Source organism: Musa acuminata, chromosome BXJ2-6 (assembly GCF_036884655.1).
Source record: "Musa acuminata AAA Group cultivar baxijiao chromosome BXJ2-6, Cavendish_Baxijiao_AAA, whole genome shotgun sequence".
NCBI lineage: Eukaryota > Viridiplantae > Streptophyta > Magnoliopsida > Zingiberales > Musaceae > Musa > Musa acuminata.
Genome location: NC_088343.1, coordinates 14,086,037 through 14,107,438, shown reverse-complemented (window position 1 = coordinate 14,107,438; position 21,402 = coordinate 14,086,037). Strand labels below are relative to the sequence as shown.

At 37.2% G+C, this 21,402-nt stretch overlaps 1 protein-coding gene and 1 long non-coding RNA gene across 5 annotated transcripts; both read left to right on the top strand.

Annotated features, from left to right (window-relative positions):
• The first annotated feature begins 1,075 nt into the window (after positions 1 to 1,075).
• On the top strand, positions 1,076 to 7,930 carry LOC135615030 (ubiquitin-fold modifier 1). Of its 2 annotated transcripts, XM_065112995.1 has the most exons (5): positions 1,100 to 1,198; positions 1,346 to 1,525; positions 1,883 to 1,915; positions 3,691 to 6,771; positions 7,173 to 7,930. In XM_065112995.1, exons 4-5 carry the CDS (start codon positions 6,081 to 6,083, stop codon positions 7,772 to 7,774), a joined length of 1,293 nt encoding a protein of 430 aa, XP_064969067.1. In that variant the 5' UTR covers positions 1,100 to 1,198; positions 1,346 to 1,525; positions 1,883 to 1,915; positions 3,691 to 6,080; the 3' UTR covers positions 7,775 to 7,930. The 2 variants fall into 2 exon arrangements, with proteins under 2 accessions (XP_064969068.1, XP_064969067.1); XM_065112996.1 differs by lacking the exon at positions 7,173 to 7,930 and having other exon boundaries at positions 1,076 to 1,236; positions 1,346 to 1,443; positions 3,691 to 3,972.
• Positions 7,931 to 8,810: 880 nt separating this feature from the next.
• Positions 8,811 to 20,921, top strand: LOC135615029 (uncharacterized). Of its 3 annotated transcripts, XR_010487819.1 has the most exons (8): positions 8,811 to 9,162; positions 9,257 to 9,433; positions 9,877 to 13,186; positions 13,996 to 14,092; positions 15,161 to 15,276; positions 15,352 to 15,609; positions 19,307 to 19,427; positions 20,639 to 20,921. It is a non-coding gene; the product is annotated as an uncharacterized LOC135615029 (long non-coding RNA). The 3 variants fall into 3 exon arrangements; XR_010487820.1 differs by lacking the exon at positions 9,877 to 13,186; XR_010487821.1 differs by lacking the exons at positions 15,161 to 15,276; positions 15,352 to 15,609; positions 19,307 to 19,427.
• Positions 20,922 to 21,402: the final 481 nt, after the last annotated feature.

Genomic DNA, 21,402 nt, shown 5'->3' with positions numbered 1-21,402 from the left:
CGATAAGAGATGTATATTTTTCTCCAATAATAATTCAACACGTGGCAACGCAATGTGATAATGCAGTCAGCGATGAGAAGCATAATCTGATTGACAACTCGACTACATGTACATCGGTTCAAAATATTGATAAGAAAATATTTTAAATATATCCAAAAATGATAGATAGGGGAAGAAATAGTCTTGAAATATTCCTCTCAATTGGATTAATATAAAAAGTTACATTAGGCATGATAATAGAGATTTATTATTATTTATTAAATTTACTCTATCATTAATGACTATTAACTTAAAACATCAAAAGGATTTGAGTCGAAAAAATCATTTATCTGATGAGGATAATAATTGCGATAAGACTCGTGTGACGTTAGTTGTCCCCAAATAATGCCTCACAGTACCTGGTCAATACAGATTGGAACGTCGATCGAGGCACATTAACACCCTACTCAAGCTCAATCCTTCATGCCACGCCAACACCAGTGTCAGACGCTACCAGCCTACCCCCTGCAAACGGGCAGCTCGGGAAGCAATAAGCTTCCCTATAAATACCCTCTCGTTCATCGAGAATGGGAGGAAGAAAAAGATTCCCTAACCGCTATCATATGACTTGATCGAAGTATAAGGTCCCCGCCGGACATGAAGGCAAGGAGTTCCTACCCGGAGGAAACAATAACCTCGTCCCGACCACCGCATCAGACCACCTCGACGAATTCGAACGTCGTCTCGGAAAGATCTTCCGTCGTCTGGACCCGAACCGAACCGCATTTGGGGTATACAACTATAATCAAGTCATAAATGCTCTCGCATATATATAATGCTCTCGTGTGTGTGTATATATATATATATATATATATATATATATATATATATATATATATATATATATATATATATATATATATATATATATATATATATATATATAATTTAGTTATTTTTTCTTGATATTATTGAAAAAAAATAAAAAATATTATTCTTCTACATGACTTGTCTAATATCTTCTCGTGTAGAGATAATAACATAAATAACGGCATGGTATGTTCAATATAACAGTAGACCGTTCGTAAGGAATATAACATTTCAGTTATTTACGTACGTATTCCTCTCTCTCTCTCTCTCTCACTGTGTTGGGAGACCTCCGCCACGGGGAGACATGGAATCGGCATCGGCGGCAGGCGGTGGAAAGGTGTCGTTCAAGGTGATTCTGACCTCCGATCCGAAGCTCCCTTACAAAGTGTGAGACTCCCTGCCCCCTCGCTGCCGTCGTCTGTGTCTTTTTTCTTCGATTTCTAGAGTTTTGGCTCACCCTTGCTTCTTTTCCCTTGATCGGTCGATCCGATCTCAGTTTCAGCGTTCCGGAGGCGGCCCCCTTTACTGCGGTGCTAAAATTCGCCGCGGAGGAGTTCAAGGTCCCCCCTCAGACCAGCGCCATCATCACCAATGGTATAACTGAACCCTTGGTAGTTTGGGATTGGAATCTGCAGTCGAAGGAAATGGTTGAATTTTGGCATAATTTCATGATCGTGTGAGGATTTTTGTATTTGTAATTTTTCTTTCGGGGTTTTCTTGTGAAATTTATAAAAAAAGTTTAGTAATTCGCCGTATATGGCTTCAGTAGAGTTGTACATTTAATGCGAAATTGACGTTCTGGAGGACATACAATATGTGGATTCCCACGTTGCACTGTTCCTTATGTAGATCAAGAGCAAAATGAAAAGCCATGGTGAATTGCTTTTTAGGTTTATGTTTCACTGCAATGTAATGGATTGAGATAATTTCCTCGGCGGATGTAGAATATTTGTACTCGAGAATAGTTGTAATTCATTTTTTATAATATTTATCTGTGCATTACTTTAAAGTCATGTTCTTTTCTCTCTTGCAGATGGCGTGGGTATTAATCCGCAACAAAGTGCAGGTATGCTGTCATGTTCCCGCTTTTCCTTATCTGTTGCTTTCTTTATTTTCCACAGAAGTTGTTATTTTTCATGCAATGTTTGAAAGTTGGATTATGTTGACACGTTTATGGTTGCAATCAGAATTTGGGTCTGCCCCTAGTTTTTCATCATCAGGATATCCCAATTGGAATTTTTGTAGTTATGAGTTCAAAATCTTCAGATACTGGACTGATATTATTTGCACCATGATCGGCAATACCTTGTTCATTACAAGAAAATCTTCAGATCTGTTCTTCCACTTGGAGAAGAAATTGTTTGAGCACTAAGAATGAGTCATTTTTTGTTAAATGACAAGGTGGCCAGAGAATGATGGTTTTTGTGTTATTCAGAAGAATCTTGAGTTAATAATCCTTAAGAGTGTGAGAAATGCAGAAATAACTATGATTTGTACCTGATATTTAGGACCGTCTGAACACGTTTAGAATATTAAAGTTGGTTAGATTCTGTCACATATGAGATTTGGATAGAAATGATTATCTATCTGCTGTGTTACAGATTTGGGTTATATTAGGCTTTTTCATGTGTGTTATTATTCCTAACCATATACGTAGTTGATTATCTTAGTTTGCACAATTCTTTGGGGTCTAGGGGTGGATGAAATTGACAGTTTTATGGCTTGTTATGACACAATGAGTGTAAGAGAAGGAACTTGATGGTATTTAATCCATTTTTTTGATACTGTATCTTAAGTTGATTGGTTGTACCTTTCTAGTATTTCAGTTGAGCGATGGGGTGATACTATAGAGAGGACAAAGGGAATAACTATTGAGGATCTTCACATGGAACATTGAGAAATTTGCTTGTCAAAGTTGTGTATTCAAAGTAGAGATTGCAAATATAGCCAGTTCTCTTGAAAATTTGTATTCCTAGATAGACACGAACATTCTCCAATGATTCATTCCATTTTTTTACTTGGATAGTTGGTGTCAATCAACTTTTTAGTTCATGTTTATAAGTAATTTAAAGGAAAGGCCTACTTGTACCTTTCTGCCCATACTATTGACTTGCAAGAAACTCCTTTCAAGTATTTTGAGAAATTGTTGGCGAGTATGAGTTATCAAATGGGTTCAGCAATGAAAGCGAGTTGCAATGGCAACTGTTGAAACCTTGGTAGTTATGATTATCATAAGACATGCTAAATTTGTTCTAGATTTGTAGCCTAGGAAATCTAGGGGATAGATTAACTTGCCTTAAGTACTAATTAGCTGGCAGGTTATAGAAGTGCTGTAATGGTAGTTTTAGCTCGTTTGACCATGGAGCAATTGCTCCAAAATGCCTTTGGACTTTGGAAGAATTTTGGATGGAACAGCAAACAAAAAGGCGTGTTGTAGTTTGTAATAAGCAATTTCAGCCCGATACCTGAGGACATTGAGAGGTAACCAAGAAGTGGAGCATCACCTTGTATGAGGCTTTTAAGATATATTATAAGCAGTCATTTTCTGAAGATGCACATTTCCTGGAGTTATAGTTTTGCTTTTGTTCAAACTGATTCTCAAAAGTCAATTTGTTGCAACATGATGTGAACTCTTCCCATGTTTACTCACTGTTATTTCAGAATGTATCATATACTCATTTGCTTTTGCAACCTCTCTCCAATTTCCTTTTTCTTCCTCTCAGAAGCTCAGTAGACCTTGTCAGTTGTAATTTTAATTGGAATTTCCTATTCCACATAAAAAAATGTGATTTTGCATCATCATTTCACTGTGCATTTCTGCTAAGTTATATTCTTATGCAGGTAATGTATTTCTGAAGCATGGCTCAGAGTTGCGTCTCATACCTCGGGACAGAGTGGGAGCTCATTAGATGTCTAGTGATACCATTTCCAGCACTTTGGAGTTTACCTTTTTTGTTCTGAGCCATAATTTTTACTCTGAATTTGTTATTCTGCCTCACATGAGAGGTTAGAAAACATGGCATGTCATTTTACTGGATTGCTCTCTAATATTTAGCCTAGTACAAACATGTACTTGATATTGATATAGTGGAGAATGCAACATGGGCCCAATAAATTTAACTATTTCTTATTTGTTTAATTAAGAATGTAAGCTTTGGCAAGTGAATGTTCTATGACATTGTACGTTTGTCAGAAGTCCAAGGTTGTTCTTGTCATTATACTGGAACAAGCTAGTTACCTTACATCGTGGAGGTGTGAGAGATGAGCAGAGTTTTGCATGCATGTGCATGTAGTTTTCGCTTTTCTGTTGGGTGGAATCATGATGCATGAGCTGTAACATAACTAATATGGAGATTTAACTGGTGCCATTGAGTAGCTCAATTCAGTCGGTGGCAGCTGGGATCATCCCTGGTCATGTTGAAGAACAGACTGCACAAGAAATATCTAGCAAATGTGGGAACCTAAATGTTAGCAGTACCAGGTACTCTTTTGCTGCCTCTAAATTTATCAGAAATTCTCCTGCAGTAACTTTAAGTTCTCAATTGGAGAGCAAGGCTGAATTCTGCTTTTGTTGGGTGCTGAAAGTCAAGTGTCTGCTGTTACCCATGATCTACCATGATTAATATCATGTTGAACTGTCAAGTCATTGGAAATTTTAAGGTTATAATTGCAGCATGGTTTACATATTTGTATTCTATCATTGCACTGATGAAGTCATCCTACCCACGCAGGTTGGGAGTTTTGTGCATTCGGAGGCCTTTCGTTTACTGTGGCCATGAAAAGTCTCACTTGTTGGTCGTATGAATTGCTTTGCTTCCATCTATAATTTCCTCACTGCAAATTGTTAATCTGCTTTGATTTGCCCACTTTCATATTTTTAACCTTAGGAGTCCTGGTGATTGATCTCCCAGATTCTTATCTATCATTACACAGATTTCGTGGGTGGCTTTTATCATCTTCAAAACTAGGAACTGATGCATGCAGTCATATGTTTTACTAGCTACAGTTTGGTAGTACTCAAAAAGGCTCTTCTTCCTATGTGCTTTAGTTGCGTGCTTGATATATCCATTTGTTGTAGACAAAGAAGATGCTGGAATCATTAGAGTAGGAAGATTTTTAAATAGAATAAGGGAATAGTGCTTTATGTGATTGCCAATACCGAATTAATGCATTCACTCATGATCTACTGGTGGCAATTTTTAGGTGCAATATGCTGGAATCATTGGAGTTGTAAGGTATGTGATAATAATACTTTTGTGATTGTGAACCACTGAAAGGGAATTATACTTTGAAAGATAAACATTTGGCCTGTACTGATCTTTCACCAAACAGCACCTACTTAGCAGTACTGAGATATGATCTGTTTATTGTTTATTGATGTACTGATTCACACTTGCAGTTCGTCAAATTTTCACTTGATCTCGACAGTACTGATTCAGTGTCATTCTTGTTGCTTTAAAGAAGAATTCACTGAGCCATTTGGCATATTATCCTTCAACTTAATCCTTGAATAGCTGGTGGAAAATCCTGTAAGAATACAATGGAACCTTTTGACAGATAAATCAAGATTGGGATATAGAATTTTCTGTAACAATGTGCAGAGCACAAACAAACATCAAAGACCACCTAAAGATTGCTTAGTATTTCCCCTTTCACTCAAATGAATTAGCTCTTATAAACTTTTAGATTTCTGCTTGGACATACCTTGTATTTTCTTTCTCCAGGGTTAATGTTTTTGGGACTTTTGGGGTTCTTGAACTAGTTAGCCACTTGGTTGAATTATAACAGTGACTAAAAAGACACACCAGTTGAGCCTAGTGATGCTTTTTAGAATGGCCCCAAAGAGATTGATTTTGCTCAAGATAAGCTCATATTTGCACCTTGTGTAATTTGGATATCATGCTGTCAAGAGTCAGCACATGATCTTCTGCAGTGAAGGGAAGCTATCATGACTGATGACCAATGAGCACCATTTCCCAGTTGTCTCCTCCATGGACCACACAACATTGTCTTAGCAAGTGTTTCTGGCCTTAATTTACCTGTACTTGGTTTGATCTTATGTAAAGGACAGCATTTGTTAATGTAAACATCCTGTAAAAGCTATGTAATTTAACTCAAATTCCCAACTGGACCCTCACTACAGACACAAGGGAACCTCACTTGCAGCTTCACCAATAGAAAAGAACTATCCCCATGACTCGAGTACCTCTTATCTTTCCCATCAGCTTGGTATGATCCTAGAAGAGGAGAATCCACTTCAGCTCCCATCTCCAATGGCAGAAGCAAGGAAGCACCATAAGCCCAGCAAGCAGACCTCTTCCCCAATGACAGAAGCCAGTGGTGCCAGTAGAACCATCAACCGGAACTGCAAGAGTAAGAAGCAAGCACATAAGGAAGCAGGCAATGGATCTTCTTGGGGATCCCTGAGAGACTTGTTCTCATACAGATATCAGCAAGAAGTAGAGAAGAAGAAGAAGAAGAAGAGCCGCAGGAAGATTGGATGTTCTGTGTCCCTATGCAGAATGAGGGACAGTTCATGTGTGTTGAGCCCAGAAGCAGTTACAGCTCAAGTCAATAAGAAATTAGCTTTAAGCAGTAGCTGCAATAGTTCCAGTAGATCTTTGAAAGCCCCTTGTAATGACACCAGTGGGGCTATTTCCACTTCCTTTACTTCTAATTCATCTGCTTCCATAACTGCCTCCTCCTCCTCCTCTTCTTTATCTTCTTCTCTTGGAGGATCTTTTGGAGCAATGAATCTAAGGGGTTTTTCTGGGTGCTACGAGTGTCATCTTACTGCTGATCCTCTTATCGGGCCTTCCAGAGATGCTTCTACGAGGCTCACCATCAGTCCTTGTCCTGACAGTGGGGAGATTTTTATGAAGCCTGATGATTTAGAGCTCCACCAGACAGCAATGCACGCAGGTAACTCCTCATTTTTCTCTTGAATCTTTTGTTCCTTCAGTGAATTCCAATGTCACTTATTCAGAATAGTTTCATCTCTGATTTAGCTTCCAACATGAAGAAACCTCGACAAAGTAAATTAGCTCTATGAAATATCTTAGTTTTGGGTGAGTAACTGAGTAAGACAGCAGTCGACTCAATTAAATAATGCCAACTGCTTCTTCAAATGGAAGCATTAATCCTAATCTTTATCCTTGATTCCAATTTTGTATGAAGTTTTGGCTCATCTTCTGACGTACTTGAGACTTCTCCTTCTTCTTCCTCCATTAGTTCATCCACTCCCTTTCCATACAAGAAAGTGAATAGTGAAACAGTGAATTTTTCATGTCCTACTTATTATGAATTGTGTGTTCTCCCTACAGCATCTGAACTGAGTGCAGAAGACACCAGCAGAAAGATAATTGAGATAATATTCCGGTCAAGCTGGCTCGATAAGCAAGCTCCGATCTGCAAGATCGACAGGATACTCAAGGTCCACAACACCCAGAAGACCATCTCAAGGTTCGAGGACTACAGAGACTCCATCAAGAGCAGCTGCAACAGGCTCCAAAACAAGCACCCGAGGTGCGTTGCCGATGGCAATGAGCTCCTCAGGTTCCACTGCACCACGCTTTCGTGCTCCCTTGGGCTTGACGGATCCACCAACCTGTGCCGATCGATCCCGCGTTGCAGCGTGTGTAGCATTCTGCGAGATGGTTTCGGCGTTGATGAATTCGGGAAGATCCAAACCATGGCCACCAGCGGAGGGGCGCATGCCGCAGCGCAGGTCTCGTCGGAGGGCGAGAAGAGAGCAATGCTGGTTTGCAGGGTGATCGCAGGGAGAGTGAAGAAGAGCCGAGATGCCACTGAGGAGTATGATTCAGTCGCTGGCCCAGCAGCAACCCACTCTAATCTGGACGAGCTATTTGTGTTTCATCCCAACGCCATTCTTCCTTGCTTTGTTGTGCTCTACAGAGGTTCTTAGATCAACCAGCATGTCTTGTTCCACTTCTCTCTACCTCTGTGTTTCCATTTGCAGATACCAGTAGCCTTCTCATACTATAGTTGTAGTGCTTGCCATGCATTATCATATATGAGCATGCCTTCCAAGTTTATATGTTATGCTTGCCTCTGTTGTTCACATTCCTTTCTTCAGTAAACCTTTATGATTCTAATATGATGACCAAGTAAAGCAGTGACTAAACTATCTTAGTCTGAGGAATCATGGAAGAAAGGACATGAGGAGTGAGGACAAAGCCCTTGACTCATTTTGAGCTGGCAGCTCTTTGTTGCCTCTCTGGTCGAAGACAATAAGCAGTGCGCAGCAGACTCCATGATTATGATGAACACTGCAGATAAAAAATTCTCTCTCTGTTCTCTCCAGCTTTCTTTCTTTTGAAATAAGTAGATCCAACTGTACATGAAACAAATACAAATAAATCAACTTGAGAGTGTAAACCAAAACAAGTTAGTAGGAAAATTTGAGGGCTAAATGTATAAAATAAAGGCAATTATACTATAATAGGGGGTTATAGCTCAGATCCAATTTACTAGTTTCAGCCTTTTACTGTTATTGTGAGAATCACTACATCCTCTGCATCATCTCTTTAGGACTCCTCCACTTTTCAGGTAAAGTCATCTCCATGATCTCAGTCTTTCCATTAATAATGTCACAAGAAGAGATGAAGAAAGATACAAGAAAGACTTAATTTAAAATCTATATATAAATAAATATTTAAATATCCTTAATTTAACTAAGAATAATGTTTTGTTCAGAGTTCAATTGCAAAAAAAGTTTCATTATAATTTGAGCATTACAATTTGTTATCGTTATTATTATCATTATAATTTGATATATGAGAAATAATATTTTAACAAATAATTATTTGTTTGGGTCAAGTGGGCTTATTGAAGCCCATGAAGCCCATCTCACCCAACTTTGTCCTCTTCACACATCATCCTGAGGTGGATCGACAAATACCCGAGACGGAACCGGTCGGCTTAGCGGTCCGCAACTCGACTCGGGGAGTCAATCCGAACCCGGCTCAAATTGCCGACCGCTGCCGTTTCCACTGCCCTTCCTAAACCCTTTCCCGGTGACGCGGCATCCATCTCCATGACCGCCCTCCGGCAACCTCGCCCTCGCTTCCTTCCTGCCGCAGGACGATCTCCTTCATGCCAAGCTGGTCATATATCGCTTTTTGTGTGTCCGCCGCGTTGATGACCAGAATCTTTGCGTGTTCGCACCTTCCGAGCGATCATCGTCGTCATCGTCACCTCAAATGAAGGTGCCTTTCACTTGGGAGCTCCTGCGGCTGATGATAAGGAAGGAACTTGCGGCATTGAATTCTCGCGCCATTGTTTTCTCAGGAGGTTAGTGATGCTGCATCACGGCGATGCGGTATGCCAAGGCGTCAAAAACGATTTGCTGCCGCAGGTGATACTGATATCTCCTAGTTTGATCCAGCAGGATCAGAGTGCAAGGAAGACGATCAAATCTTCCATGGTGCTGGTCGTTACATCGGTTCCCGAAACGCCCATCCGGCCTAAGAAGCCAGAGGTTTTCTTGGTGCCAGAATGAGCTTTGGGTGTGTAGGTGACTTTCCATTGAGGATCAAATATTGCGTTTCTATACATTTTTAAGGTAACCTACCGGTTTGCTTTGAGCTCTTCTCATAACATCAAGATTAAAACTAATTGGAGCCCTTCCATTTAGCTGTAGAACCATACTCTTCTTATTGGATAATGCATCATATGATTAATCAATATACTGTTTTGCATATTGATGATTTACCTCATTCACTTCAAACGGTATGCAAGAGGTTTTCTTGGTGCCAGAATGAGCTTTGGGATTGAGAATCAAATATTGCATTTCTATACATTTTAATGTAACTTACTGGTTTGCTTTGAGCGCTTCTCATAACATCAAGATTAGAAGTAATTGTAGCCCTAGCGTTTAGTGCTTGAGCACCATACTCTTCTTATTGGATAATGCATCATGTGATTAATCATTATACTTTTTTGCATATTGATGATTTACGTCATACACTTCAATTTTTTGCATTTTCTTTTTCCTTGTTACATCAGGTTCTAACATGCTTGTCTTAAGAAGCTTGATGATCATGTCCTGCAACTCTTCAGGCCTTGCTATGAATAATTGTTTTAACAGGTCTGGCTATACTTAACCCATGCCTAGTTCATTCTGTTAGAAGTTGAACCTTAGTGACTTTATGTTTGTTGCAAATTCATGGTGAGTCTTTGTCGGTATAGACCATAGAAGACTTGAGATTGTCCTTTCAGATAACTCAGGTCATGAACTATATGCTTTTTGAGATCTAGGAGTAGTAATTTGTGCACCCTAAGCTGATGGGTTTTTGAGTAGAAAGGGAAAATCAATGCTGCCCCTTTGATGTCGTCTTTTTTGACCCCTGGGCAAATTTTAATTTAGTGCCGACCCCATTTATCCCAATTATCATAATTGTCAGGCATGTCAATCTTATAACTGTAAGTGACACTCTTCCCTGCAATGTGAGATCCAGAGGATTGCTCCCAGACCATGCAAGTGATCTACCCTTCAGTGAAGCCTGGTCCTTAACAAGGCAGCTGAGGTCTGGCTCGGCTTCATCCTTGGCTGACTATGGTAGATTTGGTTTCAGAGGAACAAATTTGTCCTCCGCCATACCCTCACGCTGGCTGTTTTGGCATGTATGTAACCAGATCTTGGGTTGTTTAAACTCTTAGCTTTAGCATGCACAAGACACATGTTTGTGCACTTGATTCTTTTATTAATTCTTCTGTCTGCTGTAACAAGCCTTTGTGATACTGATATAACCTTGTTGATGCTTCATATCTAATGCAATGAGTGACGGTCCACACTGGACCTCCACATTCAAGCTCACAAACAAGCTTAGTAATTATCAAAGGAATAGTGAAATAGAGTACATGTTCAATCCTTGATGATATGGAGTGAAATCTATTTTGCAGTCTTCTTACCCAATCCTTGTTGGTTGAATTATAAAGTGCAAAAGAGAGATTCAAGTTTATCATTTCCAAATGCCTGGGAAAAGAAAAACATCAGAGTTCTTATTTTGTGACTCCCTTATATATGTTACTTACCATAATGGAATGAGATGAATCTTAATGGTTCATAACATTTCATCTAATTTGGTTGCTCTTCTCTTTCCTCGTGATTCCGTGAAACCAAATCTCATACAATTATGACAAAAGATGGTATTCACATTTAATTTGAACATGATTCTTCAGTTGATGAACCACATGGTTTTCAGGAAAGCTTTCATGTGCATTTTCACATGACTCGGCTGTTGACTAAATCAACTAGAATTCGGATTTTGTTTACGGACCATGAATACTGAAAAATGCATGACATACATATAATCCAGAACAATAATTTTGATCAATGTTTTCCTGTTTTCTTAAAGGGATGGCAACTTTATCTTGGTTCCTCTCTATCTTCTCCAACACTAAAATGTTTGTATACTCTTTGTTGGTGCATACTCCTGCCTTGCTCATATGGTGATAAGAACTTGCAGGCAATCATTTTGGCTACCTTGAGAAAATGCAGAGACATGAGTAGATTTCACCAAAGATTTCTGTGAACGTCGATTGTGTTGACAGAATCTTGTCGGTGAAAGTATCATATTCCTGGCCCTGCCCAAGTATATTTTAAATGACAGATAAAATTGAATCATTTTCACTTTGGCAAAAGTTTTGTTCCCTGGTCCCTACTAAGATAGTCCGGTGGTACCCCCTGGAGACCTGTTTAAATTCCACAAGGACACGTATCCTTTATCGAAAAGTTATATTCTGTGACATGATTGACAATGCTTCCTTTACTTATTGGCAGTATATGAAACTTTAGGTAGGGTTTTGTTTTCCTTTCTTCTTCCTGTCTTGGCCCTTGCACTAATATTATCCATATTCTTGCCTTTTACTGAAAGAATTTTGGAAGATAATTACAGCATCAATCTTAAATCATTGGAACTTAAATATCATGTGTATATCACTATTGATAGGTGCCTATTGTGGATTACTCAACATATGGTTTCTGTACAAGATTAAGTGCATGAGAAGCCAAAATATAGAAATTAAAGTGCTTTGCAATTTTATTTATATTGCTGGTGTAAGGTGCTTGGTGAGATCCTATGTTCAGACTTCTGTCTGAAGTGAAAGGTGGGGGAGTTTTTCCCTTTTTTTCCTTAAAAATGTATGACAAACCAAGGTATGCAATTTCGTACTGTACCGGAGTTTCGACGTTCACTCGGTACGGTACGATACTATATACCGAGCAGTAAACCGTTCGGTATACCGCTTGGTATATATATATATATATATATATATATATATATATATATATATATATATATATAATTCGGCGACATCGCTTCAGTAACGTCACCTCTTTCTTCTCCTAGGCTGGGCAACGTCGTCTCGTTTATATATATATATATATATTTATTATTTATTTATAAAAGGCAACGTCGCATCGCCTCGGTGACGTCGCCTTTTCCTTCTCCCACGCAGGGCGACGTCGCCTTTTATAATATATATATATATATATATATATATATTTCGTTCCGTCCGGTAACGGGCGGTCCGTGTACCGGTAAACTGACGGACCGGTACGTAACGCCCGTACCGGGCAGTATTATTCGAAATTGCATACCTTGTGACAAACAACTTATTCATCATATGTTAGCTATTCCAGGTTGTAGAGAAACTGCACCATCTTGCTGTGTGATAATCTAGATACATTCTTAGAACAATTACTACTGTCAGCAATCCGTTCTTAACCATTCTTCATGGCTTAAAAATAGAAGCTATTGATGAAGGTCGACACTGATTGTTATCTCTATTATGTGATGATTGATTGATGATGATAATATGCTGTAGTGGTATATGACATAAAGATAAAACTTCTTCAAAATTGTCATAACAGCTGTTGTTTCATGGAATGCCATCCATGGAAGAGTAAAGGGAGAAAAGAAAAGGGCATTATTGTAGTAACTCTAGAATTGAAGGGCAAGGAGGTGAGACTACAGTCTATAAATACCTACATCCGAGCACCTGTACATGCTCTCTATTAGTTTGCTGTCACTTGCCTCTCCCATCATCTCTCTTTCTCTCTACATCGATGGAAGGTTTGTGAATGGCTCCAGTAACAGAGAAGGTAGTGTACAAAGAAAGTCAGAGGGTGAGTAGCCACCTTGGTTAAAAGCTTACTGTGATCAGTAAGCACCAACACAAGTGTGCTATCTGAGAGAGGGAGCAAGCTTTTGCTCACTGCAAACATGCGCACACTATGTGATGTTTGCGAAGGTGCTGCTGCAGTCATCTTTTGTGCCACAGATGAGGCTGCTCTCTGTGGCCCATGTGACAAGTAGGTTTAACTTTTTTCCAAATGTTTAACCATTTACGAGTAGCTGAAATTATTTATCACCTAAACCCAATACCATAGTTTGTCTCATTCACACTGCCACTGATGACCATCTACCAAGTTTGATAAATGTTTTTCAGGGGGTTTTCCTTGCATTGAAACTTGAAAGTACTTTCCATTGATGCCAATATTCTCAAGACTGCAAAAGAGATGAATGTTGGATGGGAGTAATTTATTGATTAAAAAAATAAAACAATTGCTTGATTGGACCATAAACTGACAGTCAACTTCACATAGACATACTAAAATTGGCATTCCACTTTCTGATAAAGTAAGTTTAGATAAGAGTTGAACTTGATAACTGTTACCGCAAATCAGTGCGACATGAATATATAGCCTAATAACTATTCAATCTGTTTTCTCCTATCTCCTCAACGTACTTTATTTGTTAGAAGTGTGGTCCTTCTACTTGGTTAGCCTAATATATAGACATCTCTATTACTATCCTTTTATCATTACATTACCAAATATATTCATTGGTTTCATGGATTTGGATGTATATGTTTATATCGTTGCAGGACATATTATTCTGAATTTTTTATTTCTGTCTGAATAAGTGTTTCGTCAGCTGTTCACACTCATCTGTTTGGTCTGCACACTCCATATCTTTTGGAAACATCAACCATGTCATCATTGAGAAACTTGAGAGGAATGTGAACTATTTTGTTTATAAATTTCACTGTTTTGTTGTTTCTAGATATCACTGTTTCATGAAGAAATAGATTCTAATAATGGTAGATGAAATGGTGTAGGTTCAAACTTGTAATAAGTTGGCTAGCAGACATATAAGGGTACAGATTGCAGAACCAAGCGCTGTTGGTCAATGTGACATATGTGAGAAATCACCAGGTTTAGCCATTTTCATTATATACTTTGTCATGTTGTCAAAATTCTCTTAGTATTAATTTACAAACTGACTTTTCTTATCAAGCTAATTACATAGTTCAACCAAGCATTTCTTCCTACCTGATGAAATCAATTGTTATAGATTTCAGCATCCTAGAAGGTGTTTATAGTGAGTGTTTATGGAAAACATGTTTCGCAATTGTTTCCAGAAAGCATTTGAAAAATTTTCCGATGCTGATTTTCTTGAGAATAAAAAGCATTTTCCTGTTTAGTGTATTTTATTGCATTGTGAGATTTCTCTTTGTTGTATTAATTCGATTTATAATTCATTGTTACCTTATCAAATAATCACATAGTACAAGCAAGCACTTTATCCTGCTTGATGGAAACTACCTAATAAAAGGCATGTTTGACAACTTTTTTTTTTCATTATTGAAAAACCTCACAAAATTTCAGAAGTAGACATCTCTACTTCTGAAATTTCAAAAATAGGAAAATATAAATTAATAGTCGAAAGTTGAAAACATAATTTTTTATCCATCTTAATCTTTCTACTAACCAACAAGATGGAAAGGAAAAATCAGATTGAGAATTGGATAGAAAGTGATGACCACCAAACAATAAAAACTGATGGTGAGGGCTAATGTATGGTGAGGGCTAATGTATTCAGTCTGTTCTACAAGGGGATGAATTGTTTCTATGACTCATGCCCTAGTCACCTATATCGCACAGAAACAATCCAAAGACAATATTTCTAGAAATAGAAAAACATGAAAAAACATAAATATTTTGTGTTTTTTCATAATTTTTTAAAGTACCAAAACATTGATTATAATAACGTCAGCATCTTAGTCCAAAATTTTGAAATGCAGACAGGTTGATATTGTATGTATCTATATATAGATGGGGCAGAAAAGGCAACAAACTGTCCTATGAGTTCTAAAATTTTAATGAGGAAATGGTTTCAAGATTGGCTTTTTGTGTTGCTCCTTAAGTGCTACTCTCTTTCAGATTTACGAGTACATGTTATGTGATGCTCTATACTAATCAATTCATCAACTTTTCTGGTAGCTTTCTTTTTCTGTGTAATAGATGGATCTTCACTTTGCATAGAATGTGATGTAATTGTGCATGTGGGAGGCAAAAGATCCAATGAGCGATATCTATTGTTAAGGCAGAAAATTGAGGTAAAGTGTCCCCAAATAATACAAAAATAAACAGCACCCATGTATGCTAATTAACATGAAATTTGTTCAATGTAGTTTTTGGAAGATAAACCTGGTCACTTTGAAGATCTCATGCTGCAGCATCATGACAACACCGAAGTTAGGTTGGAGAATAATATCGTACTTCATAAAAAACAATTTCTTGAAAACATTAGAGAGAAGATGGACCGCTGCAGGATGCCTCCCGTTTCCATCTCCAAGCTAGACATAAATCATAACAGGCTTGGTCCTACATTGTTTGACCTTAATGCAAGGCCACATAGAGTACAGGATCACATCACTGATTCCAGCCAGGTAGTGCCTTTGGTGGTTTTAAGTTTTGAGTTGCTTTTTCTTAGTAATCTTCTTCCTAGCAATGAACTCAACCTTCTGGATAATCCAGGGATCTACCTAAACTGCTCTAGACTTCCTTGTTCGAATGAATTTTGCCTAAACAAATAAATATTGCTACTTATATAATTCACACTAGAGCTTGAAAATTTTTTGTGTGTTCGGCCATGTCTTGGATCACACAAAGAAAAACCAAAGTGTTAAAATGTTTAGTCTGCTTTTAAATCAGTGGTTTAAAAAGCATTAGGTGCCAAAAGGCGTCAAGGTCCAAAAACGTCCGAGGCGCTAGGCGCTCGCCCGAGCGAAACGAGGCGTTAAAATATAAAAATATATAATATAATTAATAAATATAATTATTTAAAATTTTAAATAAAAATATGCTATTAAATTAAGAAAATCTAATATACAAAATCACAATGTCACATTAACAAAAAGTTTCAAAATTCAAAACAATAAAATTTTATATTAAAGTCATTCATTATAATCAATATTATCGTCATTTTCACACAAATCATCTTCATTGAATTCGTCTTCTTCCTCTTGTCCTTCGACTCCTTCCTCTTTATCAAAACATGTTTCATTCTCTATGTCTTCAACAATAGCAGGAGCCGAGCTTGATGCTTTTGCACTCATTTTTCTCTTTGTCATCTGTCTTTTATATGTTTGTAATTCTCCAGCACCTGAAGCTCTTGCTACATCTCCCCATGTCAATCTATCATCTTCAAATACAAGTTCGTCTTCGGCATCTTGCAAGTTAGCACCCATTTCTCCTACCAACCACTCATTTGAATCATCAATATCTTGTAATGAGATTGAATCAATTCTATTTTTGCAAAACATGACGAGCCTTCAAAGCTTGATTATACTTAATGTAAACAAGATTGTGCAATCGTTGATGTTCTAACCGATTTCTTCTCTTCGAGTGAATCTGTCATGTCATATAATTTAAAAATATATTAATACATCTATCTAAATAAATAAATAAATTAAAACAAATATTTAGTGATCCTTGCATGCTTAAAGACACTCCAGTTTCGCTCGCAACTCAAAACACTACATGTCAAACTAAGTACTTTGATAACAAATTGCTATAAGTTCGGGGTGAAATTTCCAAATAGACTCCACCATTCCATTGTAAAATTTATGTTATTATTAGTAATAACATAGTAACATAATACATATAAAATTTATTATATCAAATTATTAATACCTAGAGACATAGTTGTCCTAGATTGAACGACCATTGAAATTCCAAAAAAACCTTCAGTATTTTTATATAAAGATAATTCACGAATAATCTTATTTTGAACCTCAAGGCTGGGAACTAATCTTGCAATGCACTGATATAACCCATCCAAAACTTTTGCATCAAACCCAATAGATTTAATCTTATAAAAGAATTCAGGGTTCAAATAATATCCTACTACATGTAAGGGACGATGAAGTTGACAATTCCATCGTTCGTCAATGATTGTAAAAATTTTCTCATATTTTTATTTATTTTCATTAAAAGACCTTTTAATCGTCTCCTTTGCTCTATCCATAGCCTCATAAATATATCTCATTGCAGGCTTATTTTCATTATCCACCAACCGAATGACTCGAACAAGAGGGCCCATTACCTTTAATGTATAAACTACATGATTTCAAAAGGATGACATTAAGATGATATCAGTAGCCCTCTTGCCTTTTGCTTCTTTTGCCCATTTGCTTGTTACCCATTTTTCAGAGATAAACATGTTTCTCAGATTATGTTTTTGACGATACATGCTCTGTAATGTCAAGAATGAAGTAGCAAATCGGGGGACACCATATCTCACTAATTCTTTGTTCCCAATAAATTCTCTCATCGTATTCAAAGCCCCAATATGATTATAAAGAAATTCAACAACAAAAATTGTCCTTTCTAGGGTTTTCTTGATGTCTAAGATCTTCCTAATATCCTCCAACATCAAATCAATACAATGTGCTGCACATGGAGTCCAATATAAGTGTTGTCTTTTTGTTTCAAGCAATTTACTTGAGATAAAGGATAATAAAAATGATAAGAATTAAGAGTTTAACACATTTAATTGAAGATAAAATAAATAAAAAATTCAAAAGATGAATATTACCAGCTAATATATAGTTGCTTCCATTGTCGATTATGATTTGAACGACATTTTGTTCTCCAATTTCTTCCACGAAGTTGTCAATTAAATCATATATCTTGTCTCCAGATTTTACAAAAGATGAAGCATTTATTGACTTCACAAACATAGTCCCTAAAGAACAATTAACCATAAAATTAATTATACTCCTATGCCTCCTGTCAGTCCAAACATCTGACATAATAGAGCAACCATGTGTTGCCCATGATTCTTTATGACCCTTTAGTAAGTCATTTGTATAATTCAACTCTTTTTGCAACAATAGAACTCGCATCTCATAATAACTTGGAGGTTTTAATCTCGCACCATATCTTCCAATAGCTTCAATCATATCCTTAAAACTATCTAAACGAGTTGTACTAAGGGGAAGATCAGCCTGATAGAAGAAGCGAACAATATGCTGAATTGTTTTTCCTCTTATTTCTTTATCACAAGCATCACTTATATTTGTTTGTCCAAATTTTGAGCCTCCTGCTTGCCCTTGTTGCTTCTGAGATCCTTGAAACATATATAGATCTATAGGTCCTTTTTTCCCCTTCTTAGTACTCATAATTTTTGTTTCTTTTTTGTCGTATACTTTTTTCCCACTTGGGTTAATACTCATAGAATAATCTTCTTCTTCATCCTTGAGATGTTCAACATTATCTTCTTTTCATTCATATAACTCAGCAACTCTTCTTTTACCTCAAGTGGACATTTTTTGCAAGCTGCTGCATTCTTGAAATTTCCTACTAGATGTTGTTTTGCACAAAAAATATCACCTCTAGTAGTCTTATCGCAGAATATGCAAGTTACTGCATTAAGATCTTTCGGATCCTTCATATAATTATACTTCCATGCAGGATCTTTTTTTGATGCCATTGGAGACTCTATTGCGTTGCTCTGTACACTTGTCATTTATCCTGAAACCTAACAATAATTTCAAATAAATAAAAATTAACAGTATTAAAATCAAAATAATATATTATTAATCTAATAAATACAAATATATTACTGTTACTAGTATACTGTTAACAGTATATAGAAAGAGAAGAGGGAAGAGGAGTGTAAGGGGGTGCTGACTGAGAAAAGAGGAAGCGGCAGCGGGAGTGTAAGGAGGCGGCGACAGCGGCTGTGGGAGCAGCGACAGTGGTAGCAGCGACAGCGGCGAGCAGCGGGAGCGGGAGCGGCAACGAGCAAGGTTAGGGTTGGGTAGCGACAGTTGATATCGGTGCTTTAGTTGGTTCGATTGAACCAACTAAAGCACCGGAGATCGAACCAGACCTAAAACGTTGGTTCGGTCGCCTGGTTTAACCTAGGCGCTCGCCCGAAGCGTCCAGTGCCTGGGCTCGGGCGAGCGCCTAGGCCCTCTTTGAAGCGCGCCGCTTGGAAGTGAAGCGAGGCGCTCGGGCCTCTCCTCACCTCGCCCGAGCGCCTAGGCGAGCGCTCAAGCGCCTTTTTAAATCACTGTTTTAAATTCTACTAAACTCTACCTTTTATGATAATTGTTTTAGTAATTAGTGCCTAATCAGGTACAGGCACTGCATCTTGACTATCAGCTTATTGGAAAAGTAAGAATTTCAGCTTGGGCAAACACCAATGAGCCTCTCAAAAGGAAAAATCAATTTAAGAAATAGAGGCACCTTCTAGGAGGTATATTTTTAAAATGTGTATATCATCGTGTGCTTGTATAAAGGGAAAAAAAGGAATGAAATAGAAGGCATTCTGAATAGTTTACAAGAATATTTTCTATATTTGTGTTATCTTTACACTGAATTAATTATCAGCATGGATAGTTTAGGTAGTTGTTGGTTTCTTCACTAGTATTGGAGGTTCATATTATCATTCATACAGTAGCTGATCCCTATCTAGGAGACATTATCAGGATGTTTAGGATCTAAACAAGACCCCCAAAATGTTCGATGCTTGTATTTAGCAGCATTAATCATTGGATGCAAGTGCAAGCAGAGTGACAGAAGTATTACTCTTCGGGTTTCTGACAAAAAGGGATTATAAAAGGAAGAAAGCAAAACTAGTGCATCATATTATTTGCAAGGGTATCATTGCTTTATGTCTGGAGTTACAATTCCAGAATCAATCATGAACAGTATATTTAGCATATCTGATTTAAATCATCTGACTGGCAAACAAATGTAGAATCGAGCATCAATTAGTTGTTGGTGAAACTGTTTCAAAAATGTTTTACAGCGGAGGATATGCCATGGTTTCTCTGTAACATGGATGTCAATCATCATGATCCAACACTTGATCCCCTTGACAAGTCTTGTGTTATATAACAGGGTCCAAGCAATAAGGGTTCTGAACATATGCTAGTATATTTGTATTTGGTACGAACGACCATATAGTAATTTTTCCTTTACTGCTGCATTGGACAAAAGCATGATGACAAATTTCGCATAGTTTTTTTTGTGCTCAGTAGTTGTGCTTCTATTTTAAAGATTTCTTTCACTGTTAAATTTTCTTGTGATTCATTATGAGCAGAACTTCCTTGCACATAATCATGTACATATTGAGTTTTCTAATGATTTTATCAGTAGATCATTTAAGTGGTTGTATGATACTTGAAGAACTGGGTTTGATGGTTTATGATCTATTTTGGCTTCAAGATTGGTGCATATAATTGACAAACTGATGCAAGCCCTTTGTTTTTTTTTTAAAACAAAGCAAATTGGAGATGTTCATAAAATTATCATACTATGGTTCATCCAATAACAAATTTGTTTGTGGGCATGGATGATGTGGATTCGTGAAGTTCATTCTACATATTTTCTTTCCAGAATCCTACGCTTTTATGCTCACGATAGATCCTTCGCCGAATAACTTAGTCGATGCCTTCTGAACAGGTCATCGGTCTGAACTAGGGAGAGGCCAATGGCTGCTCGAGCGGTCTAGAGGGAAAGTGAAGTGATCTAGCAAGTTTTCCAAGGTGGCAGAAGGTGACATTGTGCAAGCATAAAATAAGGTTCTCTTCACCTGATGTATGAGTTGTGCTCCTATCAAATCGACTCCTGCATATGTTTTGAGTTAGCCCTATAACTGTCTGTTGATACTATGGACTCTTTACTGTGCAAGAAGAATATATTGCACTTGCAGTAAGAAATAAATTTGTCTCTCTGTCTTTCTTTTCGATTTGATTTGCTGTGATGTGCATGGTTTCATTAAAGTTGGAACTTCCTTATCTTGACTTCTCATGCTTGGTATTGTTTGAGATCTCTCTCTCTTTTGTTGATAGATTCTAATTCTATTTGGATGATTGATTGATTGATGGTAACAAGTAGAAACCCATCCAGCCATGTTAGAAGACTAATTTGGGATTGGATACATGAATCTTTCTTTTATCATAAATTATTATTAGTTAAATAAAAATATATAATTTATAGCAAAATCTTCTTAACATATACTACATAACCATGTATGCATGCAAGGTCTTGGTTTCATGGCAGGATTAAGAATTCGGTTCTAATGATACGACCACAATGCATACTTCTTCCCTTAAACTTTATGGAAAAGAGGTGACAATAATATAAAATATATATTTTTCTTTTTTTAATCATAATGAGTTTATAAAAGTATTAATTTATCATTTATAATTTCAAATAATAATCAA